At 31.9% G+C, this 25,886-nt stretch overlaps 1 protein-coding gene across 1 annotated transcript; it reads left to right on the plus strand.

Annotated features, from left to right (window-relative positions):
• The first annotated feature begins 1,777 nt into the window (after nucleotides 1-1,777).
• LOC134273244 (coadhesin-like) lies at nucleotides 1,778-25,786 on the plus strand. The gene is made up of 4 exons (XM_062755433.1): nucleotides 1,778-1,850; nucleotides 6,229-6,342; nucleotides 25,125-25,316; nucleotides 25,566-25,786. The coding sequence occupies exons 1-4, from the start codon at nucleotides 1,778-1,780 to the stop codon at nucleotides 25,784-25,786; spliced, it is 600 nt and encodes a 199-aa protein (XP_062611417.1).
• The last annotated feature ends 100 nt before the right edge of the window (nucleotides 25,787-25,886 follow it).

The raw sequence follows: 25,886 nt of genomic DNA on the forward strand, positions 1-25,886 counted from the left end.
CTCTTCAATGGAGCTACAGTTCCATCCTCTCGGATGAAAAGTTTAGTGATACAATTGTTGGTGAAAAAAATCTATGTGAATCTATGGTGAAAAAAATTGTAACATTCTAAGTTTACGTCTATTTCAAATAACTTTCTTTCTCGCTTGTTTGCTAAAATTTTTTTTTGAGGACTTGGAGAAAGAAAAAAAAATGTAACTATAACCCAAATGACTAATGAAAATAATAATTAAAAATAATAAATGCAATATGGATATCAAAATAAATGTCTCAGCAAGTACAATCTAAATCTGTGTCTGTATTTGCATTTTTGTTAATTCAACAAAATTCTTTAGTTTGAAGCTTTCAAGACATTCAACGTATATTGATTCCTGTTGTTGTGTAACCACTCCTGTTGATATATCAGGACACTCGGTCTTGACACCTTTTGTTTAAATCTCTGGCTATCGTCCACTGCTTAATCCACCGTTTTCCTGATAGGTATACATTTTCTGTTGAGTGTACACGTTAATCCACGACCATGATAAGCCACCTTACCCATTGAATCACACTTTCGACTTTTATTTAAAATGCTTAAATATATAATATGTATAAACTAATCAATTGAAACAATAATTATTATTTGATATCAAGTGTTTAAAATATGATATAAATTTATGAGCGAGAGAGAGAGAGAGAGAGTCTAAAAAAATAATAATAATGTATCAATGTTTCAAAATTTTTTCTCTTCATGAAATATTGCCCACCAAAGCATTTTATTTACTGCACTGCATTTCATTCCCGGAAATCTGCATGATAAGAATTCAGAAATTTTTTAAAAATTCATTTTCAATTTTTTTTTAACTCTGAGAGTTTTACCCTGTACCTCTCAGACAATCATATGTTTACCAAGTATTGGTATATCTTTTCAGAATATTACTAAAAACATAATATAAGAATTTTGTATACCTTCACCTGTATACACGATCGAGCACTATACATGTAATAATTTAAAAAGAGTTCAATAAGAATGCATTTAATGTTCACTAAATCAAATGCCCTTAAATTGAACATGTTGAATAAACCGAAATTTGATATACTATAATTTGAAAGTGAATTGTTTGATCCTATACTTTCATTCCTGAAAAAAAAACTATCCGAAAAATGCTGGAGATGAAAACTTTAAGAGGTCGGAAATAAAGAGTTGTAAAAAATCCCAGAAATGAAATTCAGCCGTTTACCGCATATGGAACTATATGGAAAATGACAATGTGACTTTAGAATTGTTCAGAACAATACATGTAAATGATGATATATAATTGATTAGAATTGCTCGGTTAATTTAAAACGTCAATACTAGAGAAATCATAATTATTCATTATATTTATAATTTATGATATCACATTTAACCTATAGAATTTATTTTTGTACTTTTTATATATGGTATAAGTGTATACTAAGTGTACCTATCAGCAAAAAATAGCATTCTAAAAAAACAGCATTCTTAAAATAAATATATCATTCACTAAGTCTAAATTACCCAATCGGCTTAATCTTAACACTTATTGAAGTTAAAATATCTGTAACTTTAAGAACTGTGAAAGTGAAATAAGTCTAAAATAAAATCACAGTGTGGTTCAGTGATGTACAGTGCCAAACTGGGATGCGTACATTGAAATTCAGTGATGTACAGTGCCAGTCTGGGACGCGTACAGTGATCAATAGTAGTGTACTGTGCTGTACAGAGATTGAGTACTGTACGCGTCTGTGATGTACAGTGTTGTACTGTGGAGGCGTACAATGACAGACAGTGGTGTACAGTGCTGTACAGTGGGGGCGTACAGTAATGTACAGGGATGTACAAAAAATAACAGTGAGTCTGTACTGTGATTTACCGAGGATTACAGTGGGTACAGGGATTTTGTACAGTGAGTGTACAGTGCTTAAACAGAGAAAAGCAGAACTTTAACAGTGGGTAACAGAGTTTATCAGAGAATTTTCAGAATATCAGGGAATTTTAAGTTCAGTAGTGTAACTTTCTAAGTTCTCAACGAAACGGGATGAAATTCAGAATATGAATAGGTATAATGGATTCCTACATTATGCTACTATCAAAAGTAAATGCAAAGACGTGCATGCACATGCACCCGCACACAATGCATTAAACGACAGTATAGTTGAGTTTTTGATGCAGAATTAAGAACTTCTAAATGTCAACACATGTAACATACTGAAGCATGCAGATCTTATGACCCTTGACCTTGCAACTTAGGTCAAGGTCACTGGCAACCTGAATAAAATGTTGATATTAGCTATTTGTCAAAATCAAATTAACCTATAAACTTGAAATCGGCCTTAACCTTTGTCCTTGACCCAAGGGTAAAAGAAACATGAAGGGTATTTACATGTATCTAGAAACACCTTTCAGAGTTTATTTTGGTTGGCAGGATAAAAGTTAAAGAGGTAGTGTTTTTTCATGACCTTAACCTTTCATCCAAATGTCACAATCAATCTTAAGTTCTTGCAGTAAGATACAAGATTCAACTCCAACGTTAAATGGGTTAAGAATAAAAATACCCCCCTTCCCCCTCGCAACAACCAAACAAATCAAATTAATGGCAACATAGAGAATCGCTGTTAAACTCAAATAACACTCCGGACTCCTATAAAATTTCAGGAAAACTGCAGAAAAGAGCTCAAGGAGAGTGTATTTAAATATTTTATTTGAGTTTCCAAAGTATATAGAAATTATTAATTTATACGGAAATAATTACAAATCCTGTCGTGTTTAAAATTAAAGTGCAGATGAACAAAGTTGGTATATAAGCCTTTTATAGCCTTTTATAGCCTATTTATTCAGATGTCGTTAATAGCATTCAATTCTACTGATTTGAAATAATATCTTAATATCATCATCCTTTGTTTATTTTACCTTTGAAATTTATTTCAATTTTCTTTAGATATACGCAATCCCCAGAAAAAGCGATTTTCGGTATATTAGAAATCAATATTGTATGCCATTGTATGTCATTCTCTATCCAGAGCTGTCGTTCCCGCTGCGCTCCCACATACACTTCTGTCAACGCTTGTTTTTCAAGATTCTTGGAGAAATTGTAAATGATTAAAAATTGTATTAATAGTCGTTTGAAATATTATATTTCTTATTCCGAAAACATTTTTTTTTTAATTTGTTACACCTTAAAAGGATTTTAATTTTTACTCCGCATAATAGTTCCCTAAAAATTTTGAAAATAAGTCGCTTTGAGGGAATGTAGGTTTGAAATAAATGATTTATTAACATCTTTATCAATAATTACAATAATTGATTACTATTTTAACTTCAAATTTTCACCGTTTAGAATTTGTACAAGAATCTTGTACAACGACAGTTGACAGAGGTGTAGTGAGCGGAAGACAACTCTGGTTAGACATGTACGTTCCTTCGTAAAATAATCAGGTATTTGCATTCATGTAAAAAAATATTAATAAAAAGGTGTTAAAACAATATTGGTCTCATAATTAGCTAACACGAAAATCTTTTTAAAAATCTCTTGTAAACCCCCGAAAGTAGCCCCCTATGCATTGGTAAAAATGAATAGTTCCGGTCAAAAACTTTTATATATTTATTTACAAAGTACATAAAATTTATTAAGCACAGGTACCAGAGTTGTCAAAATGGCCTGAGAGGAAATATAAAACAGATTCTGAACAGAAAAGAAAATCCCTTTTCCATGTATGGAACTACTATTGAATAAGTTCAATTTGATTGATTAGCTATCGGCGTGATACCCTTAGTCGACTTTTACCCTGCCTTGTCGTCGGAATAAAACCAACTTTGAGCCCGAGGTTAAAATAAGTAGAGAAATTAAATGTGAATCGATATATTAAAAAAATGTCGTATGCTTGAAAAATGGTAACTTTATATTTGTACTTTTTTTCTCTGATTCGCGGGATAGAATGATTTGTAAATCGCTTAAACAACATGCCATAATAATCTTGCATATGCATGTACATGTATGTGTGCGCAGGTGCAAAACGTTAAAAGAAATATAGTTGATATCATTGTAACTTTTTATATTCTTAAATGAAATCCTTGGATACTTAGCATATTTATAAAAAGTCTAAGAAAAATAAGGCAGGGAAGGGGACATGGAGAGCGTTTGGGGAACATCTGTAACGGTCCCCGTTACAATAAGCACTAGTTAATTGTGTAACTTACACTTTTAAGTTTTCTACACAACAGAAACGTGGGTTATATAACGCCAAAATTCTATACATCAAGCTTGTGAGTTATTCCTCCTTTTTTGCTAAAACCATCGACCTCATAAAAATATGAACCTCATTGCAGAATCAAGGAAAGATAAGACAGAGTACCAGAGGGTCTTGGTAATTAATTTACTTCCATCACTAGTAAAAGTAAACCATAGATAGTAACATCACACGAAAAATTAATTATACTGTAGATCTATATGAATTTCAATTAATTTTGAAAAAGGTATATCGGATATATGTCATTAGGCACGTATCATAGGCGTCGGAAACGGGGGAAGGATATGGAGGCTAAATTAGCCCCCCACCATTTGTCGCAAATATAGACATTTTATAGATATAAAAGATATACATTATTTCAGACATTGTCAAAATTGAAATGACAAGAATGATTTCCATAATATCTTGTGATAAATATTTCAAATTCACTGAAAAAAAATCGAATCCTCAGAGTAAGGGTTAGGGTACAAACACGCAATGGTCTTTCTGTGTAAGTGTGTGTGTGTGTGTGTGTGTGTGTGTGGAACAGAGGGGGATTGGGGGGGGGGGGTGGTACTGTTTGTTGTCGAACTTCCCTTCAGTTTCATGCACTGGAAAACCCGGTCTACAATGTATACATCACACAGTTGGTTTCAATCTGCATCCCATCGCTTCCTTTTACATTCCAACTCCTTATTCTGCAACCCTAGCAAACATTCGAATCATTGAAGTGTCATATATTGAAAATCATCACGAATGATTGCTTATTTATCTTATTACTTCAAATTGAAAAAAATACATGCATACCTGTACCCCTCCCGCCTCCTTTAACATTCCAACTTAACATCCTTCTTTATTTATAATTTCTAAATATTTTTTAAAGATATAAAAATCAATCAAGGAAGATAAATACATTTGTAAATATCAATCCTTACACCTTAACCTTAACAATTTTAAGCCTTCATATATGTAGAAAATTTTATATACAAGAAAAAGTAGGGAAAAACATTACTGCCGGTTTATGGCCTTATGCTGTCCTGACTCACCGCTATGTAGCGAAGTATTACTGATCAACTCTTTTTTAATTATTTAATTTAAATTTTTCTCTCCGTTTTCAAATAAAATATCACCCCTTGTCTCAACACATTCAATTCTGATTAGTATGGTTTCTTTTGGTTATTCCCATCTTCTTGTGATATGACAGAGAAACAACAACAAAAAAGCACTCTCAAACATCTGCTTTCAAAACCGATCAGGTAAACATTATTTCCCGCCGAAATATGGTTGAAATATTGCCGACTCGGAGTTATGTACCAATTTATCAATCAATCTTGTGATATTAATTCTACATAATTATGCAATGATTCTGGCACTTAAATTATGATATCGTCAACTTTTCTAGGTCCGGGTTTCTTATATCTTAAAATTATTATACTGCTACAAAATATACTATACAACACTTTTTTTTTATATTGAAAATATTCATATTTTATGCAGATTCAAATATATATAATGTGGATGAAATAATATAATGGATGAATAAAATATCAATGTATTTGGTTTGGGAATCCCACACACACTTTCGTCGAGATCTGGGTGTTTCCTTATACATGTACCTGGAACTCCTCGTGCATCGAATATATCATTTACAGCTTGACATCCCCTTAAACACACATACACAACCTCATTTGCTTTATTTGGTTGACTTTGTGACTATGTCCATGTTTAATATTAGCATAAATATATACTGCATTTACATAGTTTCTGTTTTTTTTTTTGTCTAGCCATGTGTACAATTTTAACTAATTATATTTATAAACAGAGATTTTTTTTCTTTATTTCAGAATGAATACTAACAATGTCGGGTAGATTGAGGCCCTACTCATGTGTAACTTGCCACAAGCGAATTTAAAAAAATTAGAGGTGGCCTGTCACAAGCAGTCAGAACAAAGCTCTGTGACAGTTTTTGTTTAAGGCATTTGTGATTGATTTGTGTGATGCAGATGTAGTGTGTAACAAATGTAGACAGTTATGCTATTCGTCAATGAAATCAGAAGCTACTGTCAATAATGAAATAGGAAAAGAGAATGCTAATCCTAAAGGTCCACAAGCGTCTAGTGAGTCGTGTATTTCGTTGCCAATACCATCCAGATGAGAAGCCACAAGATGCAGTAAATGAAACTACGGAGTAAAGAATAGTGAGAGTTCTTTAGTGTATCTACATGTATGTCTGCTGTTTCATAGGACCTCAAATTTTACTCTCACAACCAAAAAATCTCCAACTTTGCAGCACCAAAATATATGATTAACAACTGGAAAAATTTCACAAACTTTTCATATATAACAATTGCAAGTACAAAGTTTTGCTTTACATGTAAACAGCATGTACATCATTTCTTAGATGTACAGATGTGATGAAATTCTTAGGAACTCTAGTTAGTGCACGGTTAGTTTTACCCTGCATGTATATATGTTATTTCCCATAAAAAAGTTGAAATAATAAAAGTTTGTACATGTATAGGAAACAGCTAATAGTTATTTAAAATGATTGAAATCGTCATGAACAAACACATAAAAGTAAAATATTCTTGTATATTTCATCAATACATTATATTTGATACCGAATGGTACTTTTTCATACTTTATACTGCAATCTTTTTTATCTGTCATCATTTTTTTTTTATACTTTTACAATTTAAGTAGCCTTGGCTCAGAGTAGAAAAAAACACAGGTGCATGACTGTAAAGTTTTTGGTTGTATGGTTTAATGCTCATAACATGCATGTTTAGTACAAAGACACATAAGTTCCCAATTGGAAAACTTGGGAAATAATTTAACCCCCCCCCCTCCGTAAAAAATGTACAACACCATATCAAAAAAGATTCACCGCAAAGTACATGTAAAGACAGTAAAGTACTTGAAAAGACAATTTAAACCAAAACATGTATATGAAATAGTCCCTTATACTTAAATACTTAATAACCTTTAAATATCTCTGCTTATTTCTAATTTGACAAACAATGTATCATGTTCATGTATTTGTGTTAATTATAATAAGAAAACCTTAAACTTTTGGAATACCCAGGCTTGCAGATATTGATTTGTTACACAGGGGACCAATAGAACGCAGGTAACATAAAAGGTACTTTGAGACAATCCCTAGAGTAATATGCGCATATATTTGACATAAATCATACTGTATCACCATTCCCAGGGTTTTAAACAACTTTAAATTTCTATTTTTATGTATTATAAAAGTAAATTGAAGAATAAGGAAATAAAACAAAATTCATTTGGCCAGGATATTTTCAATGAAAAAAAAATCCTAGAATATACAAGTCACCGGAGATTGACACATATCTTTAAAAAATCTTGGCAGATTTATTTTGAGCATAATTTGCTAGTATTTTATCTTGTTAACATTGTCTTTTAATCTTTTAATATAAATACAAATTATACTGCAGTTTTTTTTTATTACATGTATCACTTTTACAGCACAAAATAGCAATTTCCCATTACTTCCTATAGCAATTATCGAATTCCGTTTCCTAATTTTGAAACTCTCCCTATTAAAAATCCATACCGGTGACCATATGTATTATTTTCGTTGATTTTAACTCAAAAAAGGTCACTTTAAATCATATTAAAATTTGAATAAAATTTTTTTGTAGAAATGAATTAGGTCGGTCTTCGATAATTCATTGTCTGGAGAGAATATACTGAGAGTATGTAAATTAAATAGTTAAATAGACATTGCATCCAAAGTAACAACCTTTTATATAACTGCAATTTAATTTATTTGAGAACGAAAGACATTTTTTCTTTTACAAAATGTGACTTGATCAGCCTCTCACTGTGCACAAACTGCGTCAACTTTTGCGAGATGATGTCACATTGAAAAGTGCATTGCGATCGATGCATCGTTTATATATATTTGTGTGGGATTTAACATTCGAGAAAACTCCATTCAATAGTAAGTTTTTATGTAGTCTACAGCAATCCAGCAGTTTAAATATTTCATTTTGTGGTATTTTGAAGACATGATATTTTGTGTGACGTTATAGTAAACATTTACTGTATAGATTAAGCCCGCCTCATTTCTGCAACCTTAACTGTACTCTTTTGTTGTAAAAATAGTACGCCAAATAATAATTTCCTCAATCGAGATACATGTTTCATTGGATTTTGCATTGAATTAAATATATACATTTTATCAACACCGACATAGACAAGTGCTTTGTATCATTACACAACAATAAATTAAATTCATATGTTTACAGTCATAACACAACTTCATTAATATCAAATTTTGTCGGATTTTAAATTAGACGTCCCACAGGTGGATATTTCACATAAATCATACTGTATCACCATTCGAAATTCGAAAGCTTGAACTCCTAAGAACTTTGTATAAGTTATACAGATATGTGGTGCAGAGGACTCTTATCATTTTATTTTCTGTGTTATTTCATAGTAAGTAATTTAATTGAGTTTTTATGAGTTTTTCTATATTACTTTAACATAACATTTTGCAAAAAAAAGAAAAAAAGTACATTGTTCCTTCAAATAACCAAATATCGAAACTATATGCTTATCAAAAGCAAAATCAGACAAAAAAAACTAAATGTTGATCCCGAAAACAATTCTTTTCTAATTTGGACTCAGATATTAAAAATATTGTTGTCAAATGCAGCTTATTTCATATTTGTCGCTATACAGTAAAACACGGTTATAGCGAAGTTATGGGGACCTGTGAATTTAATTCGCTATATCCGTAATTCGTTATATCCGTATAACGAAGTCGTATAATCATATATAGCGAATTCGCAATATGCATGTTTTCCTTCAAGTGTTACTATCAAATATGTTAGGGAAGCAAATATTACAAAACATACCTTCGATAACTAAGGTTTTATTATGAATTGAATTTTATATACAAATGCTGAGAGAAAATAAAGTCAGTTCAATTATTCAAATTTTGAAATCTTTGAAAGTTCGTTATAAAAGATGTAAAATTCATGATATTTAACCTAACGGGACTCAAAATCAGTTCGCTATATCCGTAAATTCGTTATATCAAAGTTCATTATAACCGCAACATTTTACGAAGATTTGTTAAGAATTTTGCCGGGGACCCAGAAAAACTTCGTTATATCCGTGAATTCGCTATATCCGTGTTCGTACTAAACGTGTTTTACTGTATTTTATACAATTGAAATTTTATTAAATATTGACAAACATTAAACATTGCATTAACTTGATATTTCTTTTTTTTAATACATTATTCTTTTTTTACGTTAAAAATTAATACATTGCATTTTTATAGTGTCACAAACGTTACAAGGAGAAATAGACTTATATCCTCGTTTTATTTCGATCCATGGTTCAGATATCCAACAGCATTTGATAAAATAATACCAACCCTATACTGTCAAAACTGTCATAGCGACCCACTGTATTAAGCGACTCACTGTCACATGTGACTATAAAAATTCCCCCCAACGCTTTTCCCTATATATTCTACCAGTATTAAACGACCACCTGTCAAACGCGACCCACGACCGTGTTTTTCCTGCCTGTTTAACTTTAATTAAGACGTAACTTAATCATAGATGTTTATTTAAGTGCATTGTGACACAAATGGATCGGTAAACACACGCTAGCTAGCACCCACACCTTGTGATAATCGAAGTGATTTAAATCACAAACAGGCAATTAGACACGGTAGGTCAGTAATGAAAAAAAAATCAATTAGGTGAAATAAATATTTCAGTCATAAATATAATTCAATTTGATACCAAGTGCATTACAAAAATCATGATACAATTTTTCTTCTTAGTAATATGCAAACATATGAAGTTATTTATAGGCTATCATGAAAAAAAAACTATTATTAGGGGAAAAAAAACTTTGCAGCTATTTTATTTTGTATGAAAAAATTTTTATTTCTTAACAGGACAATATTGTAAAAGCATTTTAGAGTTGAGCAGTACCCATTAAAAAGTGAAAATAAACAAAGGGTGCTATAAAATACATTCACCATACACGTGTGATATTTTCAGCATTGTATATTTTGAACACCGAAAAATAAGCAACCTGTATTAAGAGACCACCTGTCACATGTGGCCTTTTTTCCTTTCTCCGCTGGAAGGTCTCTTAATACAGGTTTGACTGTATACATATTGAGAAAAGTAGCAAATGATAATGTTTAGAATTTAGGATTCTTAATATATGATCGAACTATCAATGTTAAGATTTATCCGATTATGAACCTTTAGAATATAGCGCTTACATTTCTAATAAAAGTCATTTTCAAGAATGATAATATCAAACTTTGTTTGATCGTGATTTCAGCATAGGTTTAAATGCATTTAAATATTTTTTATGCATTATCGTTTAATAATCAAATTTTAGTTGTAACGCGTCATTTAATTGGGTATAAGATCCATTAAGTTTAACATAAGTTGCCATCGTCACCATTAAGCTACTTCAAACATTACTCATGTGAATCAATATCATAATATATAGTGTCGGAGGGTAGGGGTACCGTCCCCAAGCACCCGTGGTATATGCAACAATTTCATAAGTAAAACTGAAGATGGACATGTCATCAGTCTTCAAAAAATTCCTAGAGTATAGATGCAGAGAAGAAAATATGGCTCAAAGCAGGCTAAATTAATTCTTAAAAAAAAACATATAACCAAAAATTCTTATTTTGTTCTGCACATATTGTAAATAATGACGATGTGCAGAACATCCACTATCGAAAATTAGCTTTTTAGAAAAAATAGGCCTACTCGAATATGTGTCAGCATTTTATCAGTATTTTTTTTTGGGGGGGGGGGGGGGTATTTTGTAAGGAAGGGGGGGGGGGGGGCTCACACAGCGCCTTATTTATATACTAGTATATATATTAATTCAAATCCAGAAAGAGACTACTGTGAAATCACTAATTTTCGTGGGGGTTTAATTTTCGTTGTTTTCGTGGTATGAAGAGACCCATGAATTTATGTCCACCACGTAATGTAAATTTTCATATGCATAACTACTAAAAAGTTCTTCATCCACGAAATCAAATCCCCACGAACCAACATTTTTTCCTCAAACCACGAAAATTTGACCCCACGAAAATATGTGATTTTACAGTATGTGTGAGCAGTTTAAAAGAAAAATACGAATCAGTTAAGATTTATTTTTATTCACAAGCACAATAACATTTTCCATGACAGAAACATTACACAATGAAATTTTAACATAAAGAACGTCCGCGGAAGTGACATTTTTTTATAGTGCATGCGTATTAAAACAGCAAAAAAAGTTCCATTCAGGGGAAATAATTTACCTTTTGAAATGGGGAATAAAGGCTAAATTAGACACCATGCATTGCGTAAAATTTTGACAACATCGAACGGGAACAGTCGTATTCAAGTATGTGACTTCATATCTGCATATAATTTTCATCAATATATAGCGGTTCCGTGGTGTAGTGGTATGTCTCTCCGTCTTATGTGAGAGGTTCGATTCCCGGACGCTCCGATTTCTTTTACGAAATACTTTTCCTTAAATAAATGATAGTTTTCAGCAATGTAAAATGAAAAAAATTACGAGGTCTTGTTGCTTGTACGAACTCATAAAATCATCATTACAGTGTGATAAATATTCCATATAAAAAGCATCTTCTATACACATAATTAAGAATAAGCACTCAAATTTTTATATCCATACTAATATATTTTATTTACTTCAGTATACATGTATACATTTAATAAATCTACAATTTCAGTCTTGGGGATCCGACCCCCCCACCCCTCCCCCTGAACTGCGCATAGGTTAACATTTCCCTAAATGGGGGACACAATTTCTCTGAATTAGCTTGCTTTGAACTTCAGACTTACATGTATTGATATTCAAAAATTGCCAATCATAGTACCGGTATTATGTGTTTTCTTTGTATCATTGTATTATGTAGTTTGAAAATTGCCTTTTGAAAGTAAGGTTAATGAATCGTGGCCATTGTATCTTTGACTTGTACTCGTGGTTATGTTTTAAGCCTATAGGTGGTTAATTCTAAACAAATGACTGCACTTAAACTATGAGAGTTGGATCTCAGTCTACATTACCTGACGATGATTCCATATAAATATTACTAATCATGGCTTTGAAGTACTTGAAAAAAAGATTTTTAAGATTTCCCTATATATTCCTATGTTAAACTTTGATTGGCCATTTTGGCCCCATCCTACTCCCGGGTGTTCTGAAAAAAAGTTGAATCTACACTACCTGAGAATAATTTCACACGAGTTTCGTATTTCCTGTCTCAATGGTTCCTGAGAAGAAGATTTTAAAAAGATTTTTACTTTGTAAAACTTTGATCGGCTATTTTGGCCCAATCCTACCCCGGGGGTCATGATTTGAACAAACTTGAATCTAAACTGCCTGAGCATGATTCCACATGAGTTTCATCTTTCCTGACCAGTGGTTCTTGAGAGGAAGATTAAAAAAAAAGCCATTAATTTTTCTCTAATTCAAATTTATCTCCCCTTGGAAAAGGGCATGACCCTGTATTTGAACAAACTTGAATCCCCTTTACCCAAAAATACTATGTAGCAAGTTTGGTTGAAATTGGCCCAGTGGTTCTTGAGAAGAAGATCAAAATCTTAGTAGAAGTTTGCAACGTCAACAATGACGACTACGACGACAACGACAACGACGACAGACAACGGACAAATTTTGATCAGAAAAGCTCACTTGAGCTTGTGTTACTTATTTTTAATTCCAATATTACTCTAAACATTTGCATGGCATACACGTAGATTCAAGATTTTATTTTGCGGAAGCGTTTTAAATACTTGTGGTATCTAGGTTAAAATCACTAATAATTATTATTAAATTGAACATAGGTATTATGTAAAAATATGAGATAAAATAAACGTTGAAAAACAGATTAGAAAATGTTGCCTCGAAGGCAAAGAGAATGAGATTTAATGACAGATGATACAAACTTTTGTCAAAATATTTGAAAATAACGATTAGAGTCATTGCTTTAATGAATAAAATCAACAAGTATCACCGTGTAGTTTATACACTTTTAGTCAAATTTTCAACAAAAATAAAATGCAATTTGAAGTGAAAAAATATTGGTATAGAATAATAAGGATGGTTTCAGAGAGGAATACTTTTGAACATAATAGAAGGTTTAAAATTTCTTTATATTATAGAAATATACTTTATACTTTATGCATCATTTTCAATGAAATAAGGCCAAAAGTATGTTCCAATCCAGGCATACATTTTTTGTTTGTATCATCTGCCCTTAAGTAGAACACAACAAGCACGGTTTAGGGATTGGGGAGTTCACTACAGTCAGAGAGAGAGAGGGGGAGAGAGAGAGAGAGAGGCGGGGGTTGTAACTGTTAACAATTGGTGACATACTCTACATGTACTAACTAGATAGCGATTCATTAATAAGTACATGCGTACTTTACACTTTTCAGCTTTGGCTTCTTGACATTTGCTGGTACTTCAGATGGGAGAGAATTCAAAATGTCCCCATCGTTTTGTACTTTTTTTTTAAAGAGTTTCAATTTCAAGTACATGTAAATGTAATAAACGTTCATTTTTCGTGCCATGACTACAAAAATGACAAAGCGAGTGAACATTTGTCAAACAAAAGAATAACAACAAAAGACCAATGAAGACATCGCAGCCTCAAGTGATAAAACAAGAGTCATGCATATATATATACATTGAACACTTGCCATAATATTTAGATTTAATTATTATAGTTTTTAGCTTACTCTTAAGTTTCCCGTCACGTCACGATCATGTTCGTCAGATGCATCGAGCGTAAACAATCTTAATTGATTGGTCAACTCAAATTATCAACATTAACATGGAAATATTCTGTTGAATGATTAACCGATCAGGGATAAGCGGAAAGTTCTTGTCGTAATCTTGCGGTTAGGAGGCGTGTACAATTTACCTTGAGCGCAGCTATCTTATAGATCGTGACGTTACGAGAAACTTTACAGTTAGCTGCAAACTACTGTAAATCATTTTTAATTCGCGAGAACTTTATTTTCGTTTAATAACGCGAGACGGTATGTTCGCGAAAATTTAATTCTCGTTTTAAATAGAATTCCTTAAGATTATATAAGGTAATTACCACAATTCGTAAAAATTTTGTCTCGCTAATAAAGAGTTAATGACTATCTCGCGAAAAATAAGGTGTCTCGAAAATTAAATGATCTGCACTATAATATTTGGATTTTATTCTTTTATATTAACAAGATGTGTTTGTGAAACACTATGCACCCGGCGGTAACAAAGTTCTAAAAGCAATTTTAAGCAAATAGGTCACAGTAGAACATACAATCATTGTCCTTGGTGTCAGGTGAAAGTGCTTAATTAGTGGAGTATGCATACCAAATATGAAGTCTTTATCTTTCATGGTTCACAAGTTATGGCAAAGGTAAAAGTTTAAAACAGACAGACAAACAGATAAACCGACAAATAGACAGACCCGACATAAACAGTATACGGCCCCTATAAATTGGGGCGCATAAAAAAAAAATTTACACTTTTTTAATACGATATATAACGACCTTACTAAAATTTAAGAAAAGAAGTCAATTTTATATAAAATAAAAGTAAAACTAAATTTTTATTATCATCAAAGTATATAAATTTAAACACTAGCTTGATTCATAAAAAAATTGTGAACATAAGTTTTTCTTAGCTTAGACATCGCTTAGTTCGTTTTTTTGTTACGTTTTAAGAAATACAAGTATGAGGGGTGTAAGAAAAGTTCGCGGACAAGTTCTATTGTGCGTGCACTATTTCCAAGAAACCAGTCCATCTTTCCAGATAAAATCTTAACCTATTTTCCAAAAATATACAAAAATTGGTGTTCTCCAGTGATCACTGAAAAATTTACTGCTTTTTTTTATGTTGATTAAACTTGCTTCCCGGAGCATGCTAGATTTTGACACGTTTACATCTCAAAGACTCCTTATTAAAATTAAAAATTGTACGATTGTGGTGCAAAAAGATATATGATATTTTACCTGTGGCTAAAATAATCATGAAACGTCACTGTGGGAAATTTTGAGGTAAATTGGAGAGTATATGAGTGTTTTATACACATTTATAAATGATCAACGCGTAACAACACAACCAATAATCGGAACGTCATTAAGCACTGCACTACGTAAAAATTCTGTGTGCAGACAGGAAAGTGTCTAAAAAGAGATTAAAATGTTAAAGATGCTTCTGGGAATTTCCTACACATACAAAGAACAGAAGTTTTCAAATGGTTGTAGCTTGATAAGAATGGAAGGATTAAAAATTTGAATGATAAACTCCATCAATACTTCAATACCCTTTGTGTCCATATAGTTTTGCATAGTTTCCATACCTGATCGATTAACTGCATAGATATTTTTAAAGAACTCAATACTGTAAATCACGTTTTATAATCGAGAACTTTATTTTCTCGTAATTACGCGAGGCAGTGTACTCGTGAAAATTTAATTATCGCGTATAATAGCATTTCTTAAGATTATAGAGAGCAATAACTACAATTCGTGAAAAATTTGTCTCGATCATCAAGAGTCAATAACTCTCTAGCGTATCCGAAACAGTACAATCCTAATCAGTAAAGGAGATTTTACATGTATAGTAGAAAAGTAACATTTATTGATATGGATATTCATTTTTTAAAGTAGAAAAAAGATTAAAAAAAAGAAGAAATGAAAAATTTTTAGAACCGCGACAAAGCTTAACGAGTTGAAATCTGCATGTTTGTCACGTCGCCTTACGTCAAGTGATCCCATGACCTCATAGTAAAAATCTTTGTAAATTTCCAAGATTTTTGTAAATTGACATGATTTTTTAAGTACTCCTAAAAGAAGTATAGGAATTTATTCAAACATAGGTCATACTTCACAGTACATTATAGATTTTCCGTAATTCAATGTGTCCACTTATTTAACAACTCTCGTATGTAAGGGGTACTTAGACAGGTCCTAGGATTGCCCCTAAAACATGCTTATGACCCTACTTAGGTCGAAAACTTTGCGAGGTTTTTTTGTTATGACCCAAAGATTTTGGTATATAATATTACATGAAGTTATCAAATAATGCCGAGCGACACTAGCTTTTGAGACGGGGGTCTAACAGTTTTGTGACATTTCTATTGTTATTCATATGCATACTAGTTTTCAACGACATTGTTTACATCGAGCCGCAACTTCGCCATTGGTCTCATTTGCACAGAATATGTAATTTTATTCAAACTTATACATACCCAAAGGACAATGTTGGCCAAATTGCGGCTCATATCTAATTTACAAAATAATTCCCCAACTTAGGGTCGAGATAGCTACTATCAGATTCACATTTAAACTATCCATTTTTAAGTTGGTATGCAATGTATATACTTTAAACATATTTTATTGAGTATAATTTAATAAGGATTGGGCAACAAGCAATGCCTATGTAAACTCTCTCCTTAATTAATGATTCTAATGCTAATGAATGGGGCAGATAATGATATACAGGATTGCCTGCTATTGGTTTGTAAGTTTGGTATTCTAGTTCAAAACACGACGAATTAGCGCATATTACGCAAATTGTCAAATTTGCGAAAGTTCTATGCCTAACTCACTCGCTATCATTTATTTTGGCAAAGACAAAATGTTTAACATTTGGTCATATCACATGTACATGCTCAGGGTTTCCCTTTATGAATAGCAAATATGACATTTCGATCTCGTATTGTGCGATTATTCCCAAAACTAAAAAAATATCATAAAAACTTATATACCACGATAACACATGACGGACCGTATTTCTGAGTATACAAGAACAAGATATTGAAATCTATTTCACGGTTGGCTTGGAAAAAAACGCACGGCGAATGTAAATAGTTACGTATGTTTAAAAAAAAAAACACGTGACACATAAATTGTATAATGAAATATTACACATATGGTTTACTCCTAAAAGACTGTTTAGCACACAAGAAAGATATAGCTTTCGTGGATATTTGTATTCCTCTTATCTTTTTTTTTCACTTTATCCCATGTATTTTTTTTCTTATCCTACAGTTGTGACGTCATACATGTCATTGTTATTGTGCCAAGACTGGATGATACATGTAGAAAAACACACAACTTTTCAAATAAAAGTAATATCCGAAGACAATTCATGGGATATCATGCATGCATATACTTTAGATTCTATGAATTTTTCTTAATGAGTTGTCTATTTTTCTAAGGACTTCACCACTTCATCCTTACTCTCCTGTGGTCAATTGTCGCTGGAAACAATGAAGAAAGTTGTCTCCTGTCCATCAAATGAAGAAGAGAAAATTAAAATGGCTGAACTTAAAACTTGTGATAGATATTGGAACCTTTATAAACACGACTGTTATGAGGATCCGTTGAAATTTCAATACCACTGCGTTATCAATACTTATGGAAATGAAACAATTGAAATATGCGCCATCAAAACAAAGATTTATGGTACATATATTGCATTACAATATTTAGAAACAAGGAAACAAATGATATAATTCTAAAGAAATAATTACATCATGTTAAGCGTTCGTTGAACAAAGTTACAGAAGTAATGTACAGACTGGTAACGTTATTTTACCCAGGAACGTTTTGCAAATTATTTGTTTTTAATTTGGTCATATGAGGACATACATTATGATATGATCAAAATGCATAAACTATCTCAATCCCGTTTACTTTAACTGTTATATAAGTAGTACAAAAACCATTCAAATGTTTCGCTTTCACAATTACACAACTTAAAGGTGAGATAACCTTACACTCATCTTTAAATCGTTCTACAATCCGACAATTGTTATATGAATAGGATAATGTTTACCTATATACATGTATGTATACAAGATATGTATGCTTTTTCTCGGACTTCGCTTAACTTTAACTGTCTTCAGATATGAAATAACATCCAATACCTGCTTATCACGATGCATAACCTTTTCATTATTTACAGGTTACTGCACGGAAATCAATGCTGTTGTCGGAAAAATCCAGAATCATTTCGGATACGATTGCACCAAGTTCGATCCCCCATGTAAACACCATTACAACTCAACAGACGCGTATCTGTGTATGTAAATTCCTGGGTAGTTTGTTCTTTTTATGCGCCGGGATCGAAAAACTCTAGGCGTATATTGTCTTTGTCCTGTCAGTGTGTCTGTTGGCCTGTTTATCTGTTTGTCTGCAAACTATAATCTTCGTCATAACTTTTGAACCATGAATTAAAGAGACTTCATATTTGGTATGCAGACTCCACTAATTAAAGTCTTTCAAATGACATTAAGGTCAATGACCTTTTATTCTTGATCTTGACCTATTTTTAAAAATAGTTTTTTTTTCTGCAAACGTTAACCTTTGCCATAATTTTTGAACCATAATAGATAGAGACCTCATATTTGGTATGCATAAATCACTGATAAAGCTTTTAAATGTCACCATTGACAATGACCTCACGACCTTGAATGTGACCTATACGCTAAAAAGATTTTTGTAGGCAAATTAATCTTCGCCATAACTTTTGAACGGAGAAAGATAGAGACTTGATATGTGACATGCATAATCCACTAATTAAGCCCTTTCACAAGATGCGCAGGTAGGTTAAGGTTACAACCAACTATTCTACTTGCCGAAATGATATGACGTCATAGTAAACTATATGACGTGAAGTTTAGAGATAACAATTTTTTATAATCGATATCTAAGATTGATTTGAGGTCGTAAAAATAATCAAAATATGCAGAGACATAATACAAACAGAATTTTGTCGTTTCTGGGTCTCTGTAGTTATCACAAGGGTTAAATACCAAACCCGTGACGTCATGACTGTTGATCATGCAGTAGCAGAGTGAAAGTGAAACGTAACGAGAATTCATGTAAACAAACACAAGAAATCGGAGTTTAAAAGCATTTAAAATGAATGTCATGTGTGATTCAGGTGGGAATAAAGCTTATGAATAAGGTATGGTAATATACTTCAAGAATTTCTTCGTGAAATTAAAGCAGGGAGGGTGTTTACTTGCCGATCAGCCTTTCCTCTGTCGTTCGTAACAAATAAGATGCAAAAGTTCAACACTACGCGGCACACTTTGAAACTTAATTTTTGTTTCTAGCTTAAGTTCTTATTCTATTGTTTTTGGAAAGTGCTGCTAGAATCGTATGGTTTACGGGAATTACCTTTTTGCTTTTTTCCGATGTAATGAACAAAATGTAAAAATTTTGGGAAGGTTTCGTCAGAAAGTGTTGAATAATTATTTCTGTGATAGGACAGTAGGATTCTAGCAGCTCTTTTCATGGTACAGAGAGGTTTCTACATAATTATTATTACAAATTGAAATTAATTATCCCCGGGGTAGTGTTGAACTTTTCCCTTTTTCATTAAGGCATATTTTCTAATTATATACGTCACGTGGTGACGTCGTGGTGAAGTGCTTCATATAGTATAAGTCCCATGGAAGTCTATAGAATGCATAATTATAACAAAAGTTTTATGCTTGACTTTTCCGATTTATTAGTGTTACATAATTATAAAAAGTCTTAATTCGCCGAATTCTGGTCCATGTGCTGCCTTAACATACCTGCGTACATGTACCAAAGGTCAATAGCCTTGTGACTTTCACTGTGTCCTGTATGATAAAAATAGCCTATTTGAACCTTCACCATAGCTTTTGAACCAAGAGAGATAGAGACTTCAAATTTGGTATGGGTACTTCACTTATCAATATCTTTCAAATTACAATGAAAAATGACTTTGTGACCTTGACTGTTTAGTTTAAAATATATTTAATTCATATAAAGAAATGGATTGAACAGCAGGCATAAATGCCTATGATCGTTCTCTCAATAGGTCAAGGTACAATTACAAGTACATGTAAACATTGGTGACATATATTAAGCACGCAGGTCAAAACACCCCTTCAAACACCATGCGAAAATTATCAAGTCGGTGAAAAATCTCAACATGACAAACCTATTTTTTTTAAAGTAATCTATTCTTCTTATACCTACGCTCATCAGCTTGTCTGATGCAAGATGGTCTATGAGGAAACAAAATAAAATTATCCTTTATTTTCACTCAAAATGACCAGCATTTCAACCATTTGAGTGCATTACAGATGTCACATATATTTTCCTATGGAAGAAAAATCGTATGATGTCCTGCTAAAAATGAATTGCTATAAATCTAAAGCACACTCGTGTGATTTTGTCAGACCTGAAAATTCATCTCTCTAGTTAAACACTACTAAATTTTTTTTTGAAAATTTATCATCATGGATCGAACTTTCGTAACACCTATTTTAATAAATAAAATATAATCAACAAAAAGGAAAAAAAAATCAAACCAAACAAAAAAAACAAAACAACAAGAACATATGTTTGAGCAATTGTTGTTGACCCAGAGTAGGAAGAATTCCCTAACAGACCAGTTCACATATAGTAAAATAATATATTTCCAAAAGAATATAATAAACTAAAATTTCAATGAAAACCTCTTAGAGGTTCTTATAAATATTATGACCTTGACTATGACCTTATGCTAAAAATATATTGTTGTTTTTTAACTTTGTTGCACCCGGCCGCATAGTGTTTCACAAACACATCTTGTATTATTTTTTTTAACACTACATGTACACTACTTAAATAAAAAAAAAATCTTTAATGAGAAAAAGATGTGCTATTTTATCTCAGCCAAAACATGCATGTATTTTCTTTCTACGATCAGTAATCTTAAGAAAGGTGAAAATGCGTTTGCAGTTTTTCAATTAATTATCCGGTATTTAATAATTGGGGGAAATATGTACCAAACTTGAAATACAGAAAAAAACTTGTTTATCAAGACGCCACCAATCCGGATGTCTACAGCCCCGGAAATAATTTAGGTGTGAACAAATTTAAAATATATCAAATTCTATACTGAAAGTTATTTTTAGTAGTTATACAATGTATCCAGACGATATTCGATGGGAAAGAGGCTTCCGAATTAACTAAGCTTCAGTAAAACTGAATCACCCTTAATGTACACTCTCTTTTAAAATGAATGACAAAATTATCTTTTTTTTAATGATGCTCTTTGAAACGAGTTATACACTTTTTACACTTAAATATATATAAAATACATTTGAATTAGCAACACGGGGTTAGGTTTCGCAGTTTTACTACATTTATCAAGGGGCTTACATGTCATTTTGCAATTTATAAACAGGAAGTATTTTGAAACTGCCTTTCCCACATGTAGCAAGGTGCATACTGCATGGCGAATTTCTTATGATGGGGTCCCAATTTCGTTGTTGATGTACTATTTAAGTACGAATTAAATTATTCTATTTTTCTATCGTAAAGTCGTATCATTCACTATTGTTTCCGGCGTATTTCAAGGGTTTTTATCACGCATCTAAATTTCTTATAAATTAAACATTATTATATTCTTGAATCACACAATTATCGCTTAATTATAAAATACAATATAGTTGTTTTAAACTGCCCTGTTAAGGCCATGAAATGCCCGTAAATTAGGATGAAAAATCTCAACTAATTAGAAAGAGATCACTTGGTACTGAAACCTCATATATGTAGGTATCAATGGGCAATAAGAACTCCTAAAGCGTATTGTAAGAAAGCATATACCGAATATATTTTTGCATTTAATAAAAAAAATACGTGATCAACTAGGTTGGAAGAAATTTTGACATTGACAATATTACTTTGACTATTGACGCTCAATCTTATATGTATTTACATCTACCACAGAAAAATAACATCCAAAAAAAAAAAACATACCATGAACAGAGGAGAGGGCCTTGACAACACTTGGCTTCGACTAAATATGCTGAGTAACTTGAATTATTAACGTTTGTCTTCTGAAATATTCATAAAAGTAGTAGATTAAGTTTTTTTTATCTTCTTTACTGATTTAAATTATACATATAAACATACAAAAAGATCGTGTGTATCTTCTATGTGTTCCAACAGTGAACACCATATACTATAAAGGACACTTCGATCTCCAATCCGCCATGTACCATCGCGGGTATCCTAAGGAAGCATATAAGTCATTTCTTGGAAAATTTAGACTTTTTAAAGAAAATTAAGTTTGATAATTTACCAAAACCTTTGATAAATGTAAACTGTTATTAACTTTTGCGTACAGATAAAAGAGTGTCTGACACAGCGACGTGCAGCACCACCACGGGATCACGTGACTTCTATTAATAGTGAAAATTTCCCTAATAAAAAAGCTAACGGAACAACAATACCCCGGAGTTTAATAATTTCTTTGAGTAAATAATATAGTTGAAAAACATCTATTTTTCCTAAAAAGTGCTGCTAGAATCCCACAGTCCTGTCAGTAAAATAATTATTCCACACATTCGCACGGAACCTTACCCAATCTTTTGAATTTTATGCATATTAACTAAGATTTTTCGTAAAACTATGCTTAACTCGGGATTCTAGCAGCACTTTCTAAGTTTGTCATAAGGCAAACTTTCCATCTATACAAATCTTATATTTTGAAATATCCAGCTTATTGTTGTTCTGTTGCAATATTTTTTTTCACGAACGACAGAGGAAAGGCCGACCGGGATACGTGTATAGCTGACTGTCTTTGAAAGAGAATATAATCGATGAAAATAAATTAGCATACCTGTTTATTTAACTGAACTCCATATGAATTTCACATAATGTTCACGATATTTCCTTTTAAACTCCATTTTACATATCTTTGTACATGTCGTCTTAGCCAAATTCTCTTTACACGACACGATCGATTCCCAAGTTACTTGAGGTACACATATGACGTCATCGGGGTTAGTTTTTAATCAAAATGACAGATGCATCATAACAAAATAAAAACATTTTATTTTTGTCAATGTTTACATGTTTCTATTCATTTTCTAGAGTTAAATTACATCTCTAAATACCAATTCAACGAAAAGTTTTGTTATACAATTGACGTCATCTCGCCTACTATGACGTCATAATGTAGCACTGATTTTGTCAAGGTAGAATATTTTGTATGCTTCCTTATCACCCCTGCGATTATGAACACTTAGTATATGGTGTGTGTGCGACTTTTAAAATGCATGTTATCTTATTTAAAGTAACGTTTCCATTTCATAGATATTTTATAATACAGAAACAGATCATAATCGTACATAAACGCTTGCTCTATTTTGTAGACAATTCCTTGCACCAACCAGGGACCTTAATACTGATACTACAAAGTCCCTTGCATTACAAAAAAAAAAGAATTCCTTAACATTTTCTGTGCTCATTTTCATCCAAACGCAACAAATCAAATCTAACTTACTATCAATTGATCAATTATCATTTATTTAGTTTTCTAGTAGGGTTTATAAACGAGGCCATTGTGCCGTTTTTTAAACACAATAAGTACTTTGCTTGACAAGTATTGACACCAATGCATATTGAGAATTTCAAACTTTGAATCGCTGGAACACCCAAACTAGTAATAACAAAATGATAAAATTTTCATTTTGTCCGATTTTACGCTTATATTTCACGAAATCCAAGGAGATTCCGGGGGCTTCACCAAAGCATCCCTAACCACCTCTAATCACAAATCATATATCTGCCCATGATTGTGCAAATGCCATGCTGAATGGAATATTTCGTTTTGTTTAATTCACATTTCCGAAAACAACATTATCCGGAGTACATTATTAATGCAACAATCGAATGAGGAACAAAAAAATAATGATAGTGAAAAAAAATGATATCATTTTGCAATCTCTTACCAGAAGGCGTTTTTACGCTTCGCTCTAACACCTTTGTTTTATCTAAATTAGAAGATTATAATTGTAAAACAAAAATAAATTATAGTTTCCCACCAACTTGGAAAATGAAAATAGAAATAACAATCTATAGCACTTCCTTTTTTTCTTTCAAAATTTTGATATATGAGTCAATATATTAAAATAGCTTCAATATATGTGGCACTATTTTGTTTTGAATTTTTACTCACATTTACATTTTAAGACCAAGGAGACAAAGTTAAATTATACATGTATGTGCTACCATAGAGCTTAAAACAAATACATTTAACATCATTCGCAAGGCATGCAATCAATGTTTATACAATTTTTGTTGACATTTAATAATATGACAATCCGCACTACTTTTTACACGTCAAAAACAGGTGAGCGCCCTCTGGTGAGAAATTGATTCATTTTGTTGTGGCACACAATCCACGTCACCAGAAAATTTGGGAACTGCCAGAATATTTTTTTTTCTATTAGAGAACAATTTCCAAATAGACGATCTTATAAAATTCATAAATAATTTTAAATATATATTCACTTCTATACATTAGTATTAACAAATATGCATAAAACGACCATTGTTTCGTAGGACATTGCTTTCAATTAAATTGTAAATGCGAATTTATCTTTTTGAAATACGCTGTTTATTTCATTACAGATAAACCATGCTACAATTTTAGCCGCAAACATGATAAGGGTATGTATTGCACAAGATAGTTATTTTGTGATAATCAATGATTTTTTTTTTAATTTTTCATAGATAAGAAAAAATCCATTTTGTTTTATATAGTATGATAATGACCCCTCCTCCGTTCACAAAATAGGCTTTGTGAGTTTTCTTTTCTTTTATTTATTATAGGTTGTATATTTTCTATGTATTCTGACTTTTTTTCTAATTACTCCCATCCACAATTTTGTTTTCATTTTAATGTCTTTCTTTTTATTGGTCTGTTAAAAAATTAAAATTGTAGATCTTGTTATATTCATTGTGTCCATAACAATCATTATAATACAAATCTAATATTACATTCATTATAATCATTGTAGTTCATGGCGGTTGGTCAACTTGGGGTCCATATGACAGATGGAGTGTCTGTACAGTTACCTGTGGAGGAGGAGTTCAACAGAGTTTGAGGACAAGGGAATGCAATAACCCTAAACCAGAAAATGGGGGACGTGTTTGTGAGGGGCCTCAGGAGGATAAAAAGGAGAAAGCATGCAACTCACAGCCATGTCCTGGTAAGTTCTTTTGTTTGTTAAAACTAATTTTGAGGTCAATGGCGATATACGTAAACTTTGTACAAAGAAGGATGTAGGACACTTTACACTAGAACATTCTATTTGACTAAAAACACTTTTGAAAAAAAAACAAGTAAGGAAAGAACTAATTAGGGTCTATACAAGGGTAACAGATGGAATGATAAAATTCAACTTCAATTTAAAGACAAGATAGAACATTTTTTTGCAAATGTAATCATATCGTTTCAGTCAACGGCCAATGGTCGTTATTTGTTCCGTTTGGAGACTGGAGTCAGTGTTCCTCTTCTTGTAACAATGGAACTAGGACACGTGCAAGAATCCGATATTGTTCTAATCCAATCCCACTGTATGGTGGTAAACCATGTGTTGGTCAGAGCCTCTCCACGGAAACCCTGACCTGTAATTTAAAACAATGTGTTGGTAAGATTCTTTTGCTTCTATACGCATAAATTTAATGCTTCAAAACTTAAAATTAGATTTTCAAAAATGAGGGGTTTTTTTTCCTTCTTTGCAACATACTTTAGTATACGCATTTAGAATTTAAGTATA

The sequence above is a fragment of the Saccostrea cucullata genome, unplaced genomic scaffold, assembly GCF_032062105.1.
Source record: "Saccostrea cucullata isolate Sc308-1 unplaced genomic scaffold, CSIRO_AGI_Scuc_v1 ctg1089, whole genome shotgun sequence".
Lineage (NCBI taxonomy): Eukaryota > Metazoa > Mollusca > Bivalvia > Ostreida > Ostreidae > Saccostrea > Saccostrea cuccullata.